We start from the raw sequence: 16248 nt of genomic DNA, 5'->3' as shown, positions 1-16248 counted from the left end.
ATAGGTAAACACAAAATAAACATAAACAAGCGACAAGACGATTCATACAGAGAGTAGTATACCATTTGGTAGGAGTTAAAAGTTACTTGCATCATCAAGGACATCAAAGCCGGGATCACGCGCAGCGAAACCAATCAGGACTGTGACCGTCAAAGGTGACTGTTTGGGCGATGTGGCGAGGCAGAGTTGGAAGAGTCATCTAGTTACATGTGACGAGGAAGTGAACAGGGGGATAATACAAGAGAAGGACACGAGTAGACAAGCAGCAAAAGCGAACTTATGAAGAGAGAAGCATAGTTAGATCAAGTCAAGAAAGGAGAAATTAAGTAAGCAGGGACAGCAGGAATTCGACCCAGGATCGAAAAATGATTTTGATTCTGATGATTTTTGTTTGAAATTAGCGCGGCCAAGGCAGGGTTAAAAGGGCTAAAAAGCCGGTCGCGCCCCCCGGAAGAAAGAATTTGAATCTTTTCTGGCCAAACTGCCACGGCCCCGACGACCCTTGGGCCCACGCACCGGAGCTTGGGCCATCAACAACATCTATAGTTCTCACGACGGATGTCGCAATCAGCTTGATTTTTCAGCTCAGATTTCACTCGGTTCTTTGCAGCAGAGGTAAACTACGCGTCCTCTCTTCACAACCGGCAGCGCACTTGGTGCCGCTGCCCCCGTCCCGTCCGGTGTCGACGCGCCGTACGCTGCACTATATACTCTCTCCATAACTATACCATTACCAGTTGCTGAGACCGATTTGCCAGCAATGACAGAGCAAGACAACTCTTATCGCCCACGTTCTCCCGACCTTTCCACCTTCCAACCCACGATTCCCTCCCCTGTCTACCAATTCGCAAGTCCGGTCGCCCACCGCGCATCCTACGACGCTTCGCCCTTCTTCACCCCGCACTACCAACACCCATCAGTCGCCTCCACCAGAACCTCTCAACAATACATCCCCCCATACTTCGACCACAGTTTCGACTCCGATATGGCTCGTCGATCCTCCCGTTTGGCGCGTGCCGTTGAAGCCGCGCCTGCGCCCAAATATGAAGAGCCGCAGTACGAAGACCCGATCTACGAGGAGCCAGTCTACCTAGAGCCCGCTGTGCACGAACAGTCTCCGGAGCCTGTAGAGCCTCCTAAACTGGATCCGGCCGCTGGGATTGAGGTCAAGACCAAGTTTCCTGTGGCACGCATCAAGCGTATCATGCAAGCGGATGAAGATGTCGGCAAGGTTGCGCAAGTGACTCCTATTGCTGTTTGTACGTATCGGACCTTCCCCAATTGCTATTGCTTGAGGAGCATGCTGACAATAAACGCTACAGCCAAGGCACTTGAACTCTTCATGATCTCACTCGTCACGAAAGCCGCGAAAGAGGCCAAGGACCGAAACTCGAAACGCGTAACCGCGTCTCACCTAAAACAAGCCGTTGCGAAAGATGAAGTATTAGACTTCCTAGCAGATATCATCGCCAAGGTCCCAGATCAGCCAGCGAGCCGCAAGCACGAGGACGATGGTAGTGATCAGAACGAGCAACCAAAGCGAAAGCGCGGTGGTCGTCGGCCAAAGGATGATAGCGATTAACTTTCCGCCTTGTGGTCTTTCTATTTGTGTTATTATGGGATGATGGGTAGCGTTTCTTTTGTTTTAGACCGGGATGGAGCGCATATTCTTCGGCGTTGCGGTGGTGGGATGGCGTGCATCTTCGATGTCAGTAAGGCTTTGCTCTTGGGTACTTTGATATCACCTCAAGCCATGGATCTGGCTTTCAATGCGTTAATGTCCCTTTCCCTTCAAATGCCATGCTGTAGCTTTCATGGTTGTAGTCCTCCGTAGTAGATACGCTAGTCCTGATGGGGCTTGCACACTAAACCATTCTTGGTTTCAGGGACACCCGGCCGCATACTCGGAGTACTTTCACTCCCCCTCTTATCTCTCGTTCAGCAGCCATCTCCTGCTCGTGCTTCTTCCTGCGAGGAAGTATCATGACGTGGCTACCGCAAAATGGATTTTGTATGTTGGAAACCCCGTTCGAAATATGCGTTGCGCGTCTCTGTGGCTTCTCCTAATCAAACATAGTGGTCTCGGATTATAGGCGGCTCCCGGTCGTTGTCAAAGAGCCCTCGAGCTTCTTCCCCCACGGAGCGATTGACAGCTTTTAAGCGAACATGCAACAGCCTGCAGGTCAGTCGCCAGAATCTAAATACCAGCTATTTGTCAGCTCGCTAACGTCCCCTGCCCACCTTTAGCAAATATGGCGCTCCAGCAATTCAACAACTACGGAACAAACGGCCATCGTACACGCGCGCCATTGCATCGAGCGCCTCAATTCCGTTCTGGGCGATGAATCTCGCGGCCCTGCACCGCATCCATGTCTCGCCTACGCCGCGTCCTCTCAGATCTTCGTTACCGTTACCAAACTCGCGCTTTCGTCATATGATGAGGCTATGCTCCGCTCGGCGACGGTCCTCTTCAATACCCTGATCGATTCGGAGGTTGATGGTGTGGTCGATAACAGATTATTTGCGCGCGCGCTGGTAGATCTTGTCCGTCGTGCGGATAAGAAGTCGGCCGACATTGAGGGAAGGCTGGTGGAGCTGCTGTTTGGCGTTGCGAACAATATCCGTCTCCAGCCCAATATTCTCCCTGCGTGGTTTGCTCCCCGAACGGATGAGGAGGATCTGAGTACCGGTAGTGTCGAGTTCGCGGGCACGATGCGGATGGACGATTTCCCGTTGTTCTACCTATTAGTGGAATGGGTACATCATGCGGGAAGGGCGGGCGATTTCGCGCGAACGGGGCTTCTTTATCTAATAGAGACAGCATCGCGGTCAAAGGATCTCGAGCGATGGTTGATTGAGAGCGATCTGGCCACTCTGATGGCAACCGGGTTAGGTGCTTTATACAGCCAGCTGGGCAGGTGAGTGCTCCGATTCACCGAGTAAAGCGGGCGTAAATTGCTGACTCGACATTAGCTTAACGTCTAGTCTAGATGTAGAGGCCGAGGTACCGCATATAATATCACACTCGGATCACGCAGAGCAGGAGACAGCACTTCCGCCTGCACTTGGCGCGTCAATGGATTCGTTTATGGCTTACCTCTTGTTTTGGCAAGATACTATTGATCACTGCAAGTCGGCGGAGGTGGTCGGCTCCTTGTTAGACCACTTCCAGGTCTTATTTCTCGAACAACTGTTGTGAGTCTCCCAGCCCTCTACATACATGTGCCTTTACTGATCGTTGTCCGAAAGATACCCTTCATTGCTCGAATCGTCTGATGTTGAAGGCGGCTCAACAGCGGCAGTCCTCACTTACCTTTATCGCATTCTCGCTTCAGTGGATCAGGATGACCTGGTTCAACGAATCCTACACTTCCTACTTGCGTCACCATCTGGCTCAGACGTACACCAAAAGAAAAATAACATGTCCGCCAGTCGGCGGAAATCTTTAGATGTGCTTGCTGCCTTTTCAGAAGAAGCAGCTCGACCATCACCGTCCCTTTTCAATTTAAGGGATCTCGTCCTCCTCGGACTCCAGTCACCCAACCGGCAAACTGTCCTGGCCACGTTGCGGTTGCTGACCGTCATTTTGCAGCGATATTCCTCCTTTGCGACATCCCTGATCCGTACTAATCCTGGACAGCCCGCCAAGCAACGCACGGTTGGGGCGTTGAATGCGGAACTGGGGCAACTCCTGACCTTGGCCACCTCAATTATGGATGAGCCAACATTGGATCAGTCATTTGATAACTATCTCAAAGATGCATCGTTAATCCTTGACTCTCGATGGTGCCGACCTCTGCCAGATAATGGCTCGGAAGATCTTCCCCTTGAGATTCGTCAAGAAGACCCGATTTTCCGCCAGCTGCTGGGTTGCTTAAATACTTTTTTCACTAATACCGTGATCGTGAACCTGGCTTTGACGGAAGTCCTGATGAGTATCGCTTCCTCTCACCTCATGGCACTTGACGGATGGTTGCTTGTAGATCCTGCAAAGTACGAGTATGCCAAGGTTGAGGGCGTTTCAGACGAGGACGAGAAAGCGACAGATATACTCGACCAGGTCCACAGTGTATACCGGGAACCCAGCTGGTCATCCACTGATACGCCTGCGCTCACTGCTGTCTTACGCGGACTTGTCGACAAAGTTCAAGAATGGCAGAAACAGATTCCAGACTTTGATATCCTAATAGCCGCACGCCGGGGCTTGCTGCACGAGGACGATGAACCGTCAGACCAACCTGGGCAGGGGGCCGGGACGCCTGCTACACGTCCCGCTAATCGATCTTCTACGCCGAGAACGCCGCAGTTAGGTACCGACCAAGGGACACCGCGTGGCAGACGTGACCTGCGGAATCTGACGTCTCCGCAACGCAGCAACGTCGGGTCGCCCTTGCGAGAAAACATTGCTAATACAATCTATTCTCCTCCGCCCCGCGACGCCTCAGAGGCTCGTTCGGCTGCCAAAGAGCTACGCAAGCGGCTATCATCGCCCTTCTTGCCAGGTGACCGACCTAGTAACGCCGATGGCACGACCGAGAACGCCGCGCAGGAGGGGACACAGACCGATCCAGAGGTAGCGGTCACGGATGATGAGGGGGAGCAGAGACCGAAGAAGAACGATAGTGCAACTCTCGGCCACGTCCTCACCAACGTTGTGATATTGTACGAATTCCTCCTGGAGATTTCGGCAGTAGTGCAGGCTCGCGGCACTCTTTTCGAGGAAGCCGGCTTCCAAGGAGTAGGCATGTCTGTGCAAGTTGACGACCTCTAAAGCTGTGCCGAGAGCGGGCGTCCGTGGCTGGACCGACGCGACGCCTTCTAGTTATGCAGGGGATAGGCCTAGGCATGTCGATATTTAAGCAAGCCATTTACTTGCCATTGTATCATAACCGATCTATACAATACGTACTTATATTACCATATAATAAGCTGACCTCATACCAAGAACATTGACTAGGCAAATGTATTTCATCGTCACCGGATGTAAGCGGGTGCCTTGCTGCGCTTCAAAGTCATCTGAAAGTAGAAATATGCTCGAAAGCCAAGAAAGGCGAACAGTTTACCAGGCAGTGCAGTTAGTGCTGATCATCAGGATTCTGGAAAATAATAGGGCAGCTTCCAAACCCGTTTCAGCTTGTTCATAGTTTGGATCGTCCGGTGGAGAAGCAGAGAAAAGGGGCAAAGATGCGCAAGCAGCACCAACTGATCACCTCTACTTTCATGAAAGATCAAATGAAAGCCCTTGTTGTTTGGAGAGAATGTTCAAGATTCTTCATCCTGACAGCTGTCTGTTTATCCCCTGCTTACTTCGTACAGCCTTACATTCCTCAGCTTGCGCAGCTGCTTGATTAGCAGCCAATGAACGGGGCTGTGGCCCCCATGGGCGATGGCTTAGATCTGGGCCATTGGGGATTATTGGACTACTGTATCATACTTATTATGTCTTGGTTCCAATGGAAATAATGTTTATATTTGCTTCTGCCTCTTGTCTCATCTTTCGTTGCTTTTCCTGTGCTTCCGGTTCTCGCAGTTTCAGCTGTCTCTCTCTCCAGTCTCCCCTCCCCCCAGAGTCGTGACGTCTACGATCTGCACGTCTTCAATGGACGTATACGGCTCTTCTTTCTGATCAATTTCATCTTCTCAGGTGATTTGTCTACATTTCGTATTCCGGTATTCTATTCTTAGCGCCTATCCGGGCATGATACAGGGGGCTCAGGATGTCCCCTAATCATCAGCACCAGCAACCTTACCAGGATGCGCGCGACAGCGAGGAAGACGTCCCTTTTCTCCCGCCGCAACATCAACATGGCGATCATCTTCCGCGACCATCCATGCAAGCGCCTGGGGGCAAAGAAAACGTGGTCATCAATGGCGCAATTCGCTCGCGCCTCATGGTCACCTTACTCGCTATGATCCTCGCCGTCGAGGTCGGATTCGTGATGGCCGGAGGGCCCATGACGAGAATTTATGAATCTATTGCTTGTCGCGAGTACTACGAGCAGTTTGACCCGGCCAAAATTGGCGCCAATGGACAGGTCCTTGAGGAATTGTGTAAGGTCAAGGAGGTGCAGAGTGAGATTGCGGCTGTAACAGGGTATATGGAGTTTTTCCAGGGGGTGATGAGTATGTCTTCCCATCAATTTGCCTATTTCTTAGGGAATGCAGGTACGGAGGTGAAATGAACGGTGCTGATGTTCAGGATCTAGGTGTCATCTTGGCTGCGCCCTACGGGCTGCTAGCGGACCGGTATGGTCGGAAAAAGACGCTCTGCCTCGGCATCCCGGGGTTTATTCTTAACGTTGTGATTATGTTTGTGGTTATGTGGTTTGACAATGTCTTTCCGCTGAAGGCTACCTGGGCTTCTTGCTTGACATTTGTTTTCGGCGGTGGTCCTGTCGTTACTATTGCTGTCATCTATACGATGATGTCTGATGTAACTACTGAAGAGGAAAGGTAGGTTCTTTGTTTACGCTTGCGCTTGGGCCCGATTGACGAAGTTAGGGCTGTGATGTTCTTCCGCTTCGGCGTCGCCAGCATGGCTGCCGATTTCGTTTCCAGCGCTGCGAGTTCGTGGTTGATGACTATGAACCCTTGGTTTCCGCTGATTCTCGGTTGGAGTATTGTGATTGTGGGCGCCTTTTTGGCGCTGCTATTGCCCGAGACGAAGAATGCCGTTACGCCTCGTACTCTCGAGCAGTACCCTGACATGGAACTCGACCCTTTAGCATCTGCGGATGACGACCATGCGCGCAAAGTCTCGGTCTCGTCGGAGAAGTACATCGCAGACCCCGTGAACGAAGATGAGGATCTTGGCGCGCCGTTCCTGAACCGTCCCAAATCGCGCTCATTGCCTGCGTCGTTGGGCATTCTGATCCGCTCATACCTGAGTCCATACGCCTTCATCTTCCGTACCAAGCGCGTTCTCCTCCTCCTCACAGCTTTCCTCGTCTATCGCCTCAGCCGTGGCTCTTCGTGGTTCCTAGTGCAGTACATCTCGGCCAGATACAACTGGACAATCGCGCAAGCGAATCTCCTCATCTCCTTCAAACCGGCTCTCACAATCCCGCTCTTCCTCTTCATTATTCCCGCCATCTCAAAGCACATCCTGCGCGGCATGAAATCAAATATGAAGGACCTCACCCTCGCCCGCGCGAGTATCGTCTTCCTCGCGGTTGGCACGCTGGGAATCGGCTTGTCTCCTAGTATCGCCATGCTAATTCCCAGCTTGATCATTCAGACGTCTGGTTCCGGATTCGCGTATCTAGCTCGGTCGCTGATCACGACGCTTGTCAAGCGCGAGGAGACGGCTAGGCTGTTTACCGTCATCGAGGTCCTACAGGCAGTTGGCAATGTCATTGCTAGTTTGTCCATCACGACGGTATTTCAGATCGGACTGGATTGGGGTGGTGCGTGGGTTGGTCTTGCGTGGATGATGACCGCGACGGCGTTTTGCCTTGTGGGAGTTTCGATTTATGTGTTTGAGTTGCCTTCGCCTGTTGAGGAGAAGATGGAAGACCATGGGGATTAGATCTATTATTCGGTTTGTGCTGTTTCATTTCAATGTATATATAGTGGTGTTTTTGTTTGTTTGCGAAGGCGCTTGGCTGGTTTGGGTACTATATACTGGGTACTATAGATTGTCATATCAATGCTTTTGATCATCATCAATATATTTTCTTTCAAGAGTCGAGTTCTGTATGATGTTCGATGCTACTATAAAATCGGGGACTCGTCCAACTGCAGCCTCAGGCTTCAAGGCAGCAATTTCACATGTCAGCGCTCTCGCGATCGCGATAGCTGTTCACACCCACCTCCAGCATGTTCCACAGACGGAAGTGCTTTCCTCCTTACAAATCTCCCACGCCTTCTAAACAAAGGACGAATAGCAACGGACAAGGGTTTCGTTGATCACGCCTGCCATTCTCAAACGCTCAAACAGCAAGACCGACCGAGGGTCCTTATAAAATCCGTAGTTCGCACTTTATGAGATGGCTGTTCAGAACAACTTCATCACTCTTTAACGCTCCATCGATTTACGACCCTACTCATATCGTTGACATTCGTTAACGCCATTCGACAACAACCAAACATTAACAAAACACTATTTGATTATGGAGCGCTACAACCGATTCCGCGATAGAGGTATGATTCCTACGTTGCTTGTACTCCGGAGATGTGCAATCTGACAGTTGTTGCAGGAACCGGCATTGCACCTTTCTTACCCGCTCCATTGCTTCCCGCGCCAGGCTGTTGCCCACTGCCTATACGGGCGCTGTTCTTCCTGGTCCGACTCCCATTCTTGATCTTCGCGTTCGTGGCGTACTTTGCAATTCTACAATGGTTACCGATAGGATCGTTGGCGAAGAAGGCCGCGTTGTGGTGTATACTGGCGGTGCCCAGTATATGGTGGGTTGACCTCCAAGTGGAAGGTGTGAGAAAGGGTCAGCTTTCTAAGCAAAAGTCTCGCCTTCCGGGACCGGGTTCCGTGATTGCGGCTTCGTTCACCTCTCCGATTGATGCGCTTTACTTGGCCGCGGTTTTCGACCCCATCTTTACGGCGTCATATGCCGAGATTAAGGAGGTTGAGCATATCTCGCTCTTTGAAGCTATCATTCGCGCGTTCGACCTTCCCGAATATCACTTTGAACCGCGAAAGGACGCGAAGTTGGTTACCATTGAAGAGTTACAACGCAAATATCCCAATCGCCCGATTGCTGTCTTTCCAGAATGTACGACCTCGAACGGCCGCGGAGTTCTCCCGCTTTGTGCCTCGCTGACCACGTTTCGATCATCGTCGAAGATCTTTCCGATCTCCATGCGCTACCAGCCTGAAGATGTTGTCACCCCGCTACCCGGCCACTACATCGATTTTCTTTGGGCTTTACTGAGCCGCCCAACCCACTGTATCATGGTGCGCATCGCCGAGCCCATTGGGGCTCTTGGTGGTCGTCCCCTGGTGCATGATAAGGCAAAGACGGCGAGCATGTTTACTAACAACTTTGATCTTATGGACAAGGTAAGTCCACCCGAGGGAGGAAGGGCGAGGAAGGAAATTGACCTTAGCCCCTCTGAAAAGAACCTCGTGGACGCGGTTGGAGAGGCATTGGCGAGGATGGGGCAGGTGAGACGAGTTGGACTGGGGGTTTACGAAAAGGAAATTTTTCTCTACTACTGGAATAAAATGCATCGGGAAGAACGGGAAGAACGTGAGCAACGGGAGCGAGGGCAACGGGAGCATGGGGAGCGAGAACATCTGGAATAATGTTGCTCGTCGTCATTATTATATTCTTATGGTTTGATTGGATATGGGTATGCATTGTACTGGAGCATAAGTTGTATAGATTATAGCTCACTATAGCTCACGCTTACATGCGGTACTTTAATCATTATAGACCATGCATGGTCTCCAACAAATGAACAAGAAAGAATCGCTTTTCTGTTCTCTAGGTAAAATCCCACTTACAATCCAAAAGCTAAAATAGGCTATTAAACAGAGTATCAGTTATACATCGTCCCAAACATTTCTAAAGTGCGCTTATTCCAGAGCATCCGTGATACACCCGGAGCTGGCATCCTTGACGTTCCGGGCATACTTCCCCAGCGTCCCGCGCAGGTTCAGCCCAGTCTGCGGCAGCTTGCCAGCCGCGTTATCAGCCTCCCACTGCTTTCGTCGCTTAGCAAGCTCCGTCTCATCGACATCGAGATCCAGAACACGCTTCTCCGCATCAATAGTGATAACATCACCGTCGTGCACAAGGCCAATGGGTCCACCAACAGCAGCCTCAGGGACAATGTGACCAATCAGGAAACCGTGCGAACCACCAGAGAAACGACCGTCTGTGATGAGGGCACAGGTGTTACCCAGGCCAGCGCCCATGAGGGCAGACGAAGGCTTCAGCATCTCAGGCATACCGGGGCCACCCTTGGGACCGGTGTAGCGAATAACGACAACAGTCATCTCATCCTTGGTGATTTCCTTGCGCTCAAGGGCAGCAATGAAGTCGTCCTCGTGGTCGAAGACACGGGCCTTGCCGGTGAAGACTGTGCCCTCCTTTCCGGTGATCTTGCCGACACATCCACCTGGCGCGAGGGAACCGCGGAGGATCTGGATGTGGCCTGTCTCCTTGATGGGGTTGTTGAAGGGGCGGATGATCTTCTGGTCGGCAGGGAAGTCAGGGACCTTCTCGAGGTTCTTGGCGAGGGTTTCACCGGTGACGGTCATGCCGGAGCCGTCGATGACGCCTTCCTTGAGGAGGAATTTGAGGAGGGAGGGGGTGCCGCCAATGTTGTGGAGGTCGGCCATGACGTATTTGCCGGAGGGCTTGAGGTCCGCGAGGAAGGGGGTGCGGTCGGAGACGGCCTGGAAGTCGTCGATTGTGAGCTTGATGCCGACAGAGTCGGCGATGGCGATGAGGTGGAGGACGGCGTTGGTGGAGCCGCCGGTGATGTTGACGACGATCATGGCGTTCTCGAAGGCCTGGCGGGTGAGGATGTCGGAGGGGCGGATGTCCTCGACGAGCAGGCGCTTGATGGCCTCTCCGGCGCGGAGACACTCGTCGTATTTGGCTTGGGATTCGGCGGGGTTGGAGGAGGAGCCGGTGAGCGTCATGCCCATGACTTCGATGGCCGTGGCCATGGTGTTGGCGGTGTACATTCCTCCGCAGGCGCCGCCTCCGGGGCAGGCGTTGCGGATGATGTCGAAGCGCTGGGGCTCGTTGATCTGGCCGGAGATGAACTGGCCGTAAGCCTGGAAGGCGGAGACGATGTCGATGTCGGCGTTGCCCTGCATGGAGGCGCAGCCGGGCTTGATGGATCCACCGTAGACCATCAGACTGGGGCGGTTGACTCGGCCCATGGCCATCAGGACACCGGGCATGTTCTTGTCGCAACCGGGGATACTGATGTTGGCGTCGTACCACTGGCCACCCATGACGGTCTCGATGGAGTCGGCGATGAGATCACGACTCTGCAGCGAGTAGCGCATACCGCTTGTGCCCATACTGATTCCATCACTGACACCGACGGTGTTGAACTGGTATCCGATGAGGCCGGCCTTCTGGACTCCCTCGCGGACACGGTTGTTTAGGTCGAGAAGGTGCATGTTGCAGGGGTTACCGTTGTACCAAACCGAGGAGATACCGACCTGGGCCTTGTTCATGTCGGCCTCGGTGAGACCCGTGGCGTAGAGCATGGCCTGAGAGGCACCCTGGGAGACTGGCTGTGTGATATGGCGGGAGACTTTGTTGAGGACGGGCTCATCGTCCTTAGGGGAGGCCTTCTGGCGGGGAAGCGTCGTAGAGATGGGACGGCTAGGAATATAAGAGTCAGTACAGATATATTCAAGGGCACCAAGGTTGAATGGGCGAACAATGGGAGGCAACGTACATGGCAGCTCTGCTGGCCAAGCTCTGGAGAGCAGAGGGCATACGGCCCCGAGTCTGTGATAGAAGCATTGTCGTCGGTCCGATCACAGCTGATTATCTGGAGAGGATGCCGAACCACGCCCTGGAGCTTAAATAGGAGGGGAGATTGAGGAAAAGCACTCGGGGTTCTGGGCGAGCTGGAAGGATTGGAAAGAAGTTAAGAAGTGACGGGGATTCTGAAGTTCTCCGCAGGCTCGCAGCGAAGTCGGGGCCGGAGTTGGCCCTCGCTTCCCCGGGCGCCAATCACAGAGCGATGTTAGTAAGGGGATCCACTGAGAGCTTGTCCAGGATTGCCTAGGGCCGATCCCATGCTTGACTCAAGCCTCAGTTATTACGCTACTCAATTGATTGGAACAACAATGGAACTATAAGCTGGAGCATATTGACGATTCTAAGGGTATACTGTAACATCAGATCTAGCTAAGCCTCATCAAGCATTCGGCATTCCCGCCGACCTAGTAATCATGTATGCGTCATACGTAGCGTAAACAAGTGAAAACGCGTCAAGAAAAAAACAAGGAAAGCAAAGAGAATATTAAATTACAGAAAGAAGACAGAGACCGGCTCATGGAACTTCTTTATCCCCTCGCTTCAGCCCGCCGGGCACATCAATTGCATCCTTCACCCAATCCATGGCGGCAATCTCATCGAGACTCTTGCGCTTGGTGTTTCGTTTCAGTAGTGACTCGACACACTCTCGCGCGCCTTCAAGACCACTGCCCTTCACAGGATCCCATTCGCCGTCGCCGTCGGCGTACCGGTACCAGGACCACTCGCAGCGAGCGATGCGATGGGGAGTTCGAGCACGGAGTTTCGCAGGATCGCCCCGTGTTCCGGGTAGGGCATCGAAAGGAAGTCGGCTCTCCATCATCGCATATAGCAGCACTCCAAGCGCCCAACCGTCGGTGGAGCGCCCGTCATACGGCTGGCCCATCAGGATTTCCGGTGCGGCGTAGTCTTCGCTTCCACAGCGAGTTTGGAGAAGAGGGCTCTCAGGCGGTTCAGGTATACGTCGGGACAAGCCCATGTCACTCACGGTTACAACGGCACGGTCGTAAGTGCGCCAATCGGTAATCTTCTGCAGAGCTTCTGTCGGAAGGTTGACGAGCACGTCTGATCATCAAAAAGTCAGCCTTGTTCTGCAGAACGAGAGTGGAAAGCTTACTCTCGAGTTTGAGATCGCGGTGAACCACATAATGCTCATGCAAATGGCGCACAGCCGCCACCAACTCGGCGAACATCCGTCGGATAAGTCCTGGAGTCAGAGGTCTGGTAGTGTTCGAGACAACTTCAAACAAGTCACCACCTGGACAGTAGTCCAAAACCAGAAGGGCGCGCTTTTCGTCGCTCCCAAAAGCCTTCAACTGAACAAGGGATGGATGGTTCAGAGACTTGAGTATCTCGACTTCGCGTTTGAGGGAGACCTCCAACCTCTCCTCATCGGCACCGCCAGCGGGTCCATGATCGATGATCTTGATTGCTACCAATTTCTGGGTTGGAAGCACGCCGTCTGTTTGGCCGAGACCAGAGTCGGCCACCTCAGGCTCAACACGTACAGCCAAAGAGACCTGACTAAAGGTTCCATGGCCAAGTTGCCGGAGCTTGCGATATAATCGCGGTTGCTGAGTCCGAATAGAGCGCACCGAGTAGTATTCCTCCGCTCCCTGAGTATCGGACGAATGGAGGATGACCGGTTCATTTTCGTCAACGCCGTATCCGCTACTGCGCGGAGGTGAAGGCGGGCGAATCTTGGGTAAAGCGATACCACGATGGACGGCGAGATACTGCTCGCGATGCAGGTTGTTCGCTTTCGAATCCGAGCTCGATGAGGACGTAATTCCAGGGGGCGCACCGGTTCCGGAAACGGCAATGGGGCGCGGCTTGATTGGAATGTTTCGACCTGGCGGCACATATTCGCTCAAACTGCGGTTGCGCGTATGTTTAGGAGCAGTAGAAGAGTCCGCGACCTTGTCACTACTTTGTTTATCCATGATCGCAGGTGTTTTGCTGCGCGAACGGGGCTCGGAAACCCCGGTCAAGGACGACTGAGACGGGTCACTCGGACGCAAGCTCAGACTTGAGCCGGTCCTTGAGGCGACCGAGGAGGTCCGGGACAGCGACTGTGAATTGCGACGCGCGGGCAGTCTCCATGGCGATGCGCCACTGATTGGCGACGGTAACGGTGTAATATCTCCCATGGCCATTAGCTGAGGAGACGACAAAAGGGAGGCCGGTGACAAGGAACCCCCACTATGACTCGGTGCCATCAACGCCCGTAAACTCGGCGTCCGGTGTGGAAGGCTGCTGGCAGATGTACTCTGGTGGACGTAAAAGTCGGGTTCTCGATGGGGGCTTAACCGATGGGAACTAGACAGGACACTCGAGACATCCGTTCGGATTTGCAGCGCAGGCAAAGTGGATGCCTGATGTTCTTTGTGTCCCGCATTTGGAATAGAATCTGGCGACAAAGTTTCCGTGCATAAAGACACAGCGCCGAGGCTATCGGGGCCTGGAATCACGGGCGATGTTGAATGAAGCTCATGGTCACTCGAAACGGCCGCCGCGCTAGACCCGTGTAACTCGGGTTGGAGGACGACAGACCCTGACCTCTCGGTCGGTGCGGGCGATTCTGGGTAAACCATCGAACGAGTATGGGGCCTGGAGAGCTGCATCCATTAGATGACATTTTCGTTGATTAAAACGCCATTTAACGAAGCCAGAGCCATACTTGCGATACCGTGCGGGTAAGATCGGGGAATGTTCAAAGAAACCCCTCGGTCAAACCCAGAGGTTGGCGCCGGGGATATGGGCGTCCTGAGGACGAACAGATACTCGGAAGACAAAGACCGTAGCTTTTCAGCGCATCGGAAAGCCTCGAGCTCGAAAGAAGGTGAGTGAAAGTAGCCAAAGGAGGCGCTGGCAGAGCAAGGCAGGAAGGAAGTTGGAAGCGCCGCGGGATGGGGGCTGGTCCAGGGCAGAGAGATTTACCCCGAATCAAATCAAAGTCAAACCCAGCAGCGACGTAATGCTCTGCGCGCAGTAAGATTACGCCAATATATTAATAGAACCGGCAGCGTATGTAGTTTAAACTCAACGCCTGCATACTTGATCTTGAAGCAGGAAAATTTGGCTGTCCCAGCGGGGTCAGCTGATTGCCTTCCTCTGCCTCTTCTGGCCCTGGTCGACGTCAATGCGGGCTGTTCCAGGCAGGTCTGCCACCAGTTCGGGTTTAGTTGTCCCCGCATCAAGAAAAAGGGCTTGAATAAAGTGCTGGATGTGGAAAGTCGATTGCCGGTTTGGGCGCCCAGCCCTGCCAATCCTGGAGCCGATCGTGCTGCCGCGGAAGACGCCCGTCGCCCGTGAGTCTGTGACTATACGTGTGTGCTGGAAGATCTCAATCTCGAGCTGCATGATGGCACACCGCGCGCTTAGCTAGCTATAGACTGTATATGCAGGTTTGACTGCAAGATACGGGCTGTAATAAGACTAAGCGCTATCATCTAACGGTTCGTGGAATTCACCGGCAATAGGGCAGAGAAAGGTCGATTTGTGGGTAGGATGGATCTAGAAGTGCTCCATAGTTGGCGTGTGCTTGCGAACCGCACCAGGCCTCATAATAATCTACCAACTCCGAGCAAGCCGCGGCACTCTGCAAATAGCCCTAGGAGAGCTGGGAACTGCTTGGCTTTCAGATTTTCATTGATGCTCCTGACAACATTAAACGCGCTTGGTAAGACGGACTGAAACCTGCATCAGTTTTCGCCAGCAAGAACACAAACGCAGGAGTCTGGTATATGTACAAGAAATTTAACAAAACCCATTACCATGCCCGTTCCCAAAACCATGGACAATGCTGTAGAAGTATGCGTTGAGCGCCAGAGTGAAGAGAGTTGTGAAAAGGCAAGATAGTCGTTCTAATACAGTATATGGAAAAATATAGATTAAATCACCTCCCGCTTGACCGAAACATTGCTGCAAGTAAAGGCGGACGTCAATATATCGTCAAACGCGTACGCGCTTAGAAAACAGCCTTCTTGGCCACCTGGAATGGTATTAGCTGTCTAGAACCCAATGACACATAAGTTCATTTGACTTACGCTCCATGTTCCCGCGATACCCGCCACGATACCACCAGAGATCAGCATAGGCTTGAGTCCACGGGTACTCTTGAAGACCATTCCGCTGACAGCGCCGGCAGCAATGCTGTTGGCTGCATCGTGCTTCCCCCGAGCATAGCCGACGAACGAGTTGAGACCGTTGTATACCATAGCAACCACACCGGCGGAGTTTCCGAGGAAAGGTCCGCGTCTTGTAACCGAATTGAGAACGCTGTTAAGGCGAATCTTGGGCGGCGCGGTCACTGGTGTGCGCTTTAATCCTTCTGCCATACCCCATGCTCCTCCAACTGCCAGAGCTGCGACATAGGTGGTTCCGGTTCCGTAGCAGAGATCGTCTGACCATCCTCGCGACGGGAGAACAGATTGTGAGCCGGGAAGCGAGTCGAGGGCGGAATCTTCGAGTGTGATGTAGTCGAGGGTATCTTGGTTCAGGCCAGCTAGAGGGTGAAGCGCTGTAGGGTCGGGGATGGCAACCTCAGAGAGGAAAGAGTTGGCATCCGGGGCAGCAGAGGCGTCAAAGCCATCTGCACCCTTCGTCTGTTTGCGGCCGCCGAGCGAGTCCCAGATGGACATTTTGAGCAGAAATTGAATGAATTAAGAGGATAAAGAATACAAGTCCGAATGAAACAACGGGGAAAAGAGGATGGAAATGGCCGATACAGCTTCTAATGGTCGTCGTCGTCGCCTCCGAGTTCGCCTTGGATTCG

General features: G+C 52.9%; 8 protein-coding genes across 8 annotated transcripts; 5 read left to right on the top strand and 3 right to left on the bottom strand.

The window, feature by feature from the left end:
- Positions 1–462: 462 nt before the first annotated feature.
- nctA (negative cofactor 2 transcription regulator complex subunit BUR6) lies at positions 463–1953 on the top strand. The gene is made up of 3 exons (XM_073722988.1): positions 463–615; positions 759–1259; positions 1323–1953. Exons 2-3 carry the CDS (start codon positions 761–763, stop codon positions 1580–1582), a joined length of 759 nt encoding a protein of 252 aa, XP_073588699.1. The 5' UTR covers positions 463–615; positions 759–760; the 3' UTR covers positions 1583–1953.
- BDW74DRAFT_144133 (uncharacterized protein) lies at positions 1945–4925 on the top strand. Its single transcript, XM_073722987.1, has 5 exons — positions 1945–2011; positions 2078–2182; positions 2248–2918; positions 2974–3195; positions 3250–4925. The coding sequence occupies exons 1-5, from the start codon at positions 2003–2005 to the stop codon at positions 4769–4771; spliced, it is 2529 nt and encodes an 842-aa protein (XP_073588698.1). The 5' UTR covers positions 1945–2002; the 3' UTR covers positions 4772–4925.
- A 257-nt stretch (positions 4926–5182) lies between these two features.
- On the top strand, positions 5183–5400 carry BDW74DRAFT_144132 (uncharacterized protein; the record flags this gene model as incomplete). The annotated part of the gene is made up of 1 exon (XM_073722986.1): positions 5183–5400. A coding segment is annotated over one exon (166 nt), but the record flags the coding sequence as incomplete, so codon positions are not given.
- Positions 5401–5492: 92 nt separating this feature from the next.
- Positions 5493–7688, top strand: BDW74DRAFT_144130 (putative MFS transporter). Its single transcript, XM_073722985.1, has 3 exons — positions 5493–6123; positions 6207–6453; positions 6502–7688. The coding sequence occupies exons 1-3, from the start codon at positions 5718–5720 to the stop codon at positions 7526–7528; spliced, it is 1680 nt and encodes a 559-aa protein (XP_073588696.1). The 5' UTR covers positions 5493–5717; the 3' UTR covers positions 7529–7688.
- A 423-nt stretch (positions 7689–8111) lies between these two features.
- BDW74DRAFT_173448 (lysophosphatidic acid acyltransferase LOA1) lies at positions 8112–9262 on the top strand (the record flags this gene model as incomplete). Its single annotated transcript, XM_073727796.1, has 3 exons — positions 8112–8142; positions 8199–9016; positions 9077–9262. The coding sequence occupies 3 exons, from the start codon at positions 8112–8114 to the stop codon at positions 9260–9262; spliced, it is 1035 nt and encodes a 344-aa protein (XP_073588695.1).
- Positions 9263–9535: 273 nt separating this feature from the next.
- ilv3 (dihydroxy-acid dehydratase ILV3) lies at positions 9536–11453 on the bottom strand (the record flags this gene model as incomplete). Its single annotated transcript, XM_073727795.1, has 2 exons — positions 9536–11309; positions 11386–11453. The coding sequence occupies 2 exons, from the start codon at positions 11451–11453 to the stop codon at positions 9536–9538; spliced, it is 1842 nt and encodes a 613-aa protein (XP_073588694.1).
- Positions 11454–11789: 336 nt separating this feature from the next.
- On the bottom strand, positions 11790–14474 carry BDW74DRAFT_144126 (putative protein kinase). The gene is made up of 3 exons (XM_073722984.1): positions 14152–14474; positions 12589–14089; positions 11790–12536 (listed from the first exon to the last, which is right to left on the bottom strand). Exons 2-3 carry the CDS (start codon positions 14063–14065, stop codon positions 11989–11991), a joined length of 2025 nt encoding a protein of 674 aa, XP_073588693.1. The 5' UTR covers positions 14066–14089; positions 14152–14474; the 3' UTR covers positions 11790–11988.
- Positions 14475–14913: 439 nt separating this feature from the next.
- On the bottom strand, positions 14914–16221 carry BDW74DRAFT_144124 (protein transporter TIM23). Its single transcript, XM_073722983.1, has 2 exons — positions 15521–16221; positions 14914–15465 (listed from the first exon to the last, which is right to left on the bottom strand). Exons 1-2 carry the CDS (start codon positions 16112–16114, stop codon positions 15442–15444), a joined length of 618 nt encoding a protein of 205 aa, XP_073588692.1. The 5' UTR covers positions 16115–16221; the 3' UTR covers positions 14914–15441.
- Positions 16222–16248: the final 27 nt, after the last annotated feature.

The sequence above is a fragment of the Aspergillus multicolor genome (assembly GCF_047715735.1).
Source record: "Aspergillus multicolor strain CBS 133.54 unplaced genomic scaffold BDW74scaffold_2, whole genome shotgun sequence".
Taxonomy (NCBI): Eukaryota; Fungi; Ascomycota; class Eurotiomycetes; order Eurotiales; family Aspergillaceae; genus Aspergillus; species Aspergillus multicolor.
Note: the sequence above shows the minus strand (reverse complement) of the source record. Positions and strands in the feature narration are given on the sequence as shown.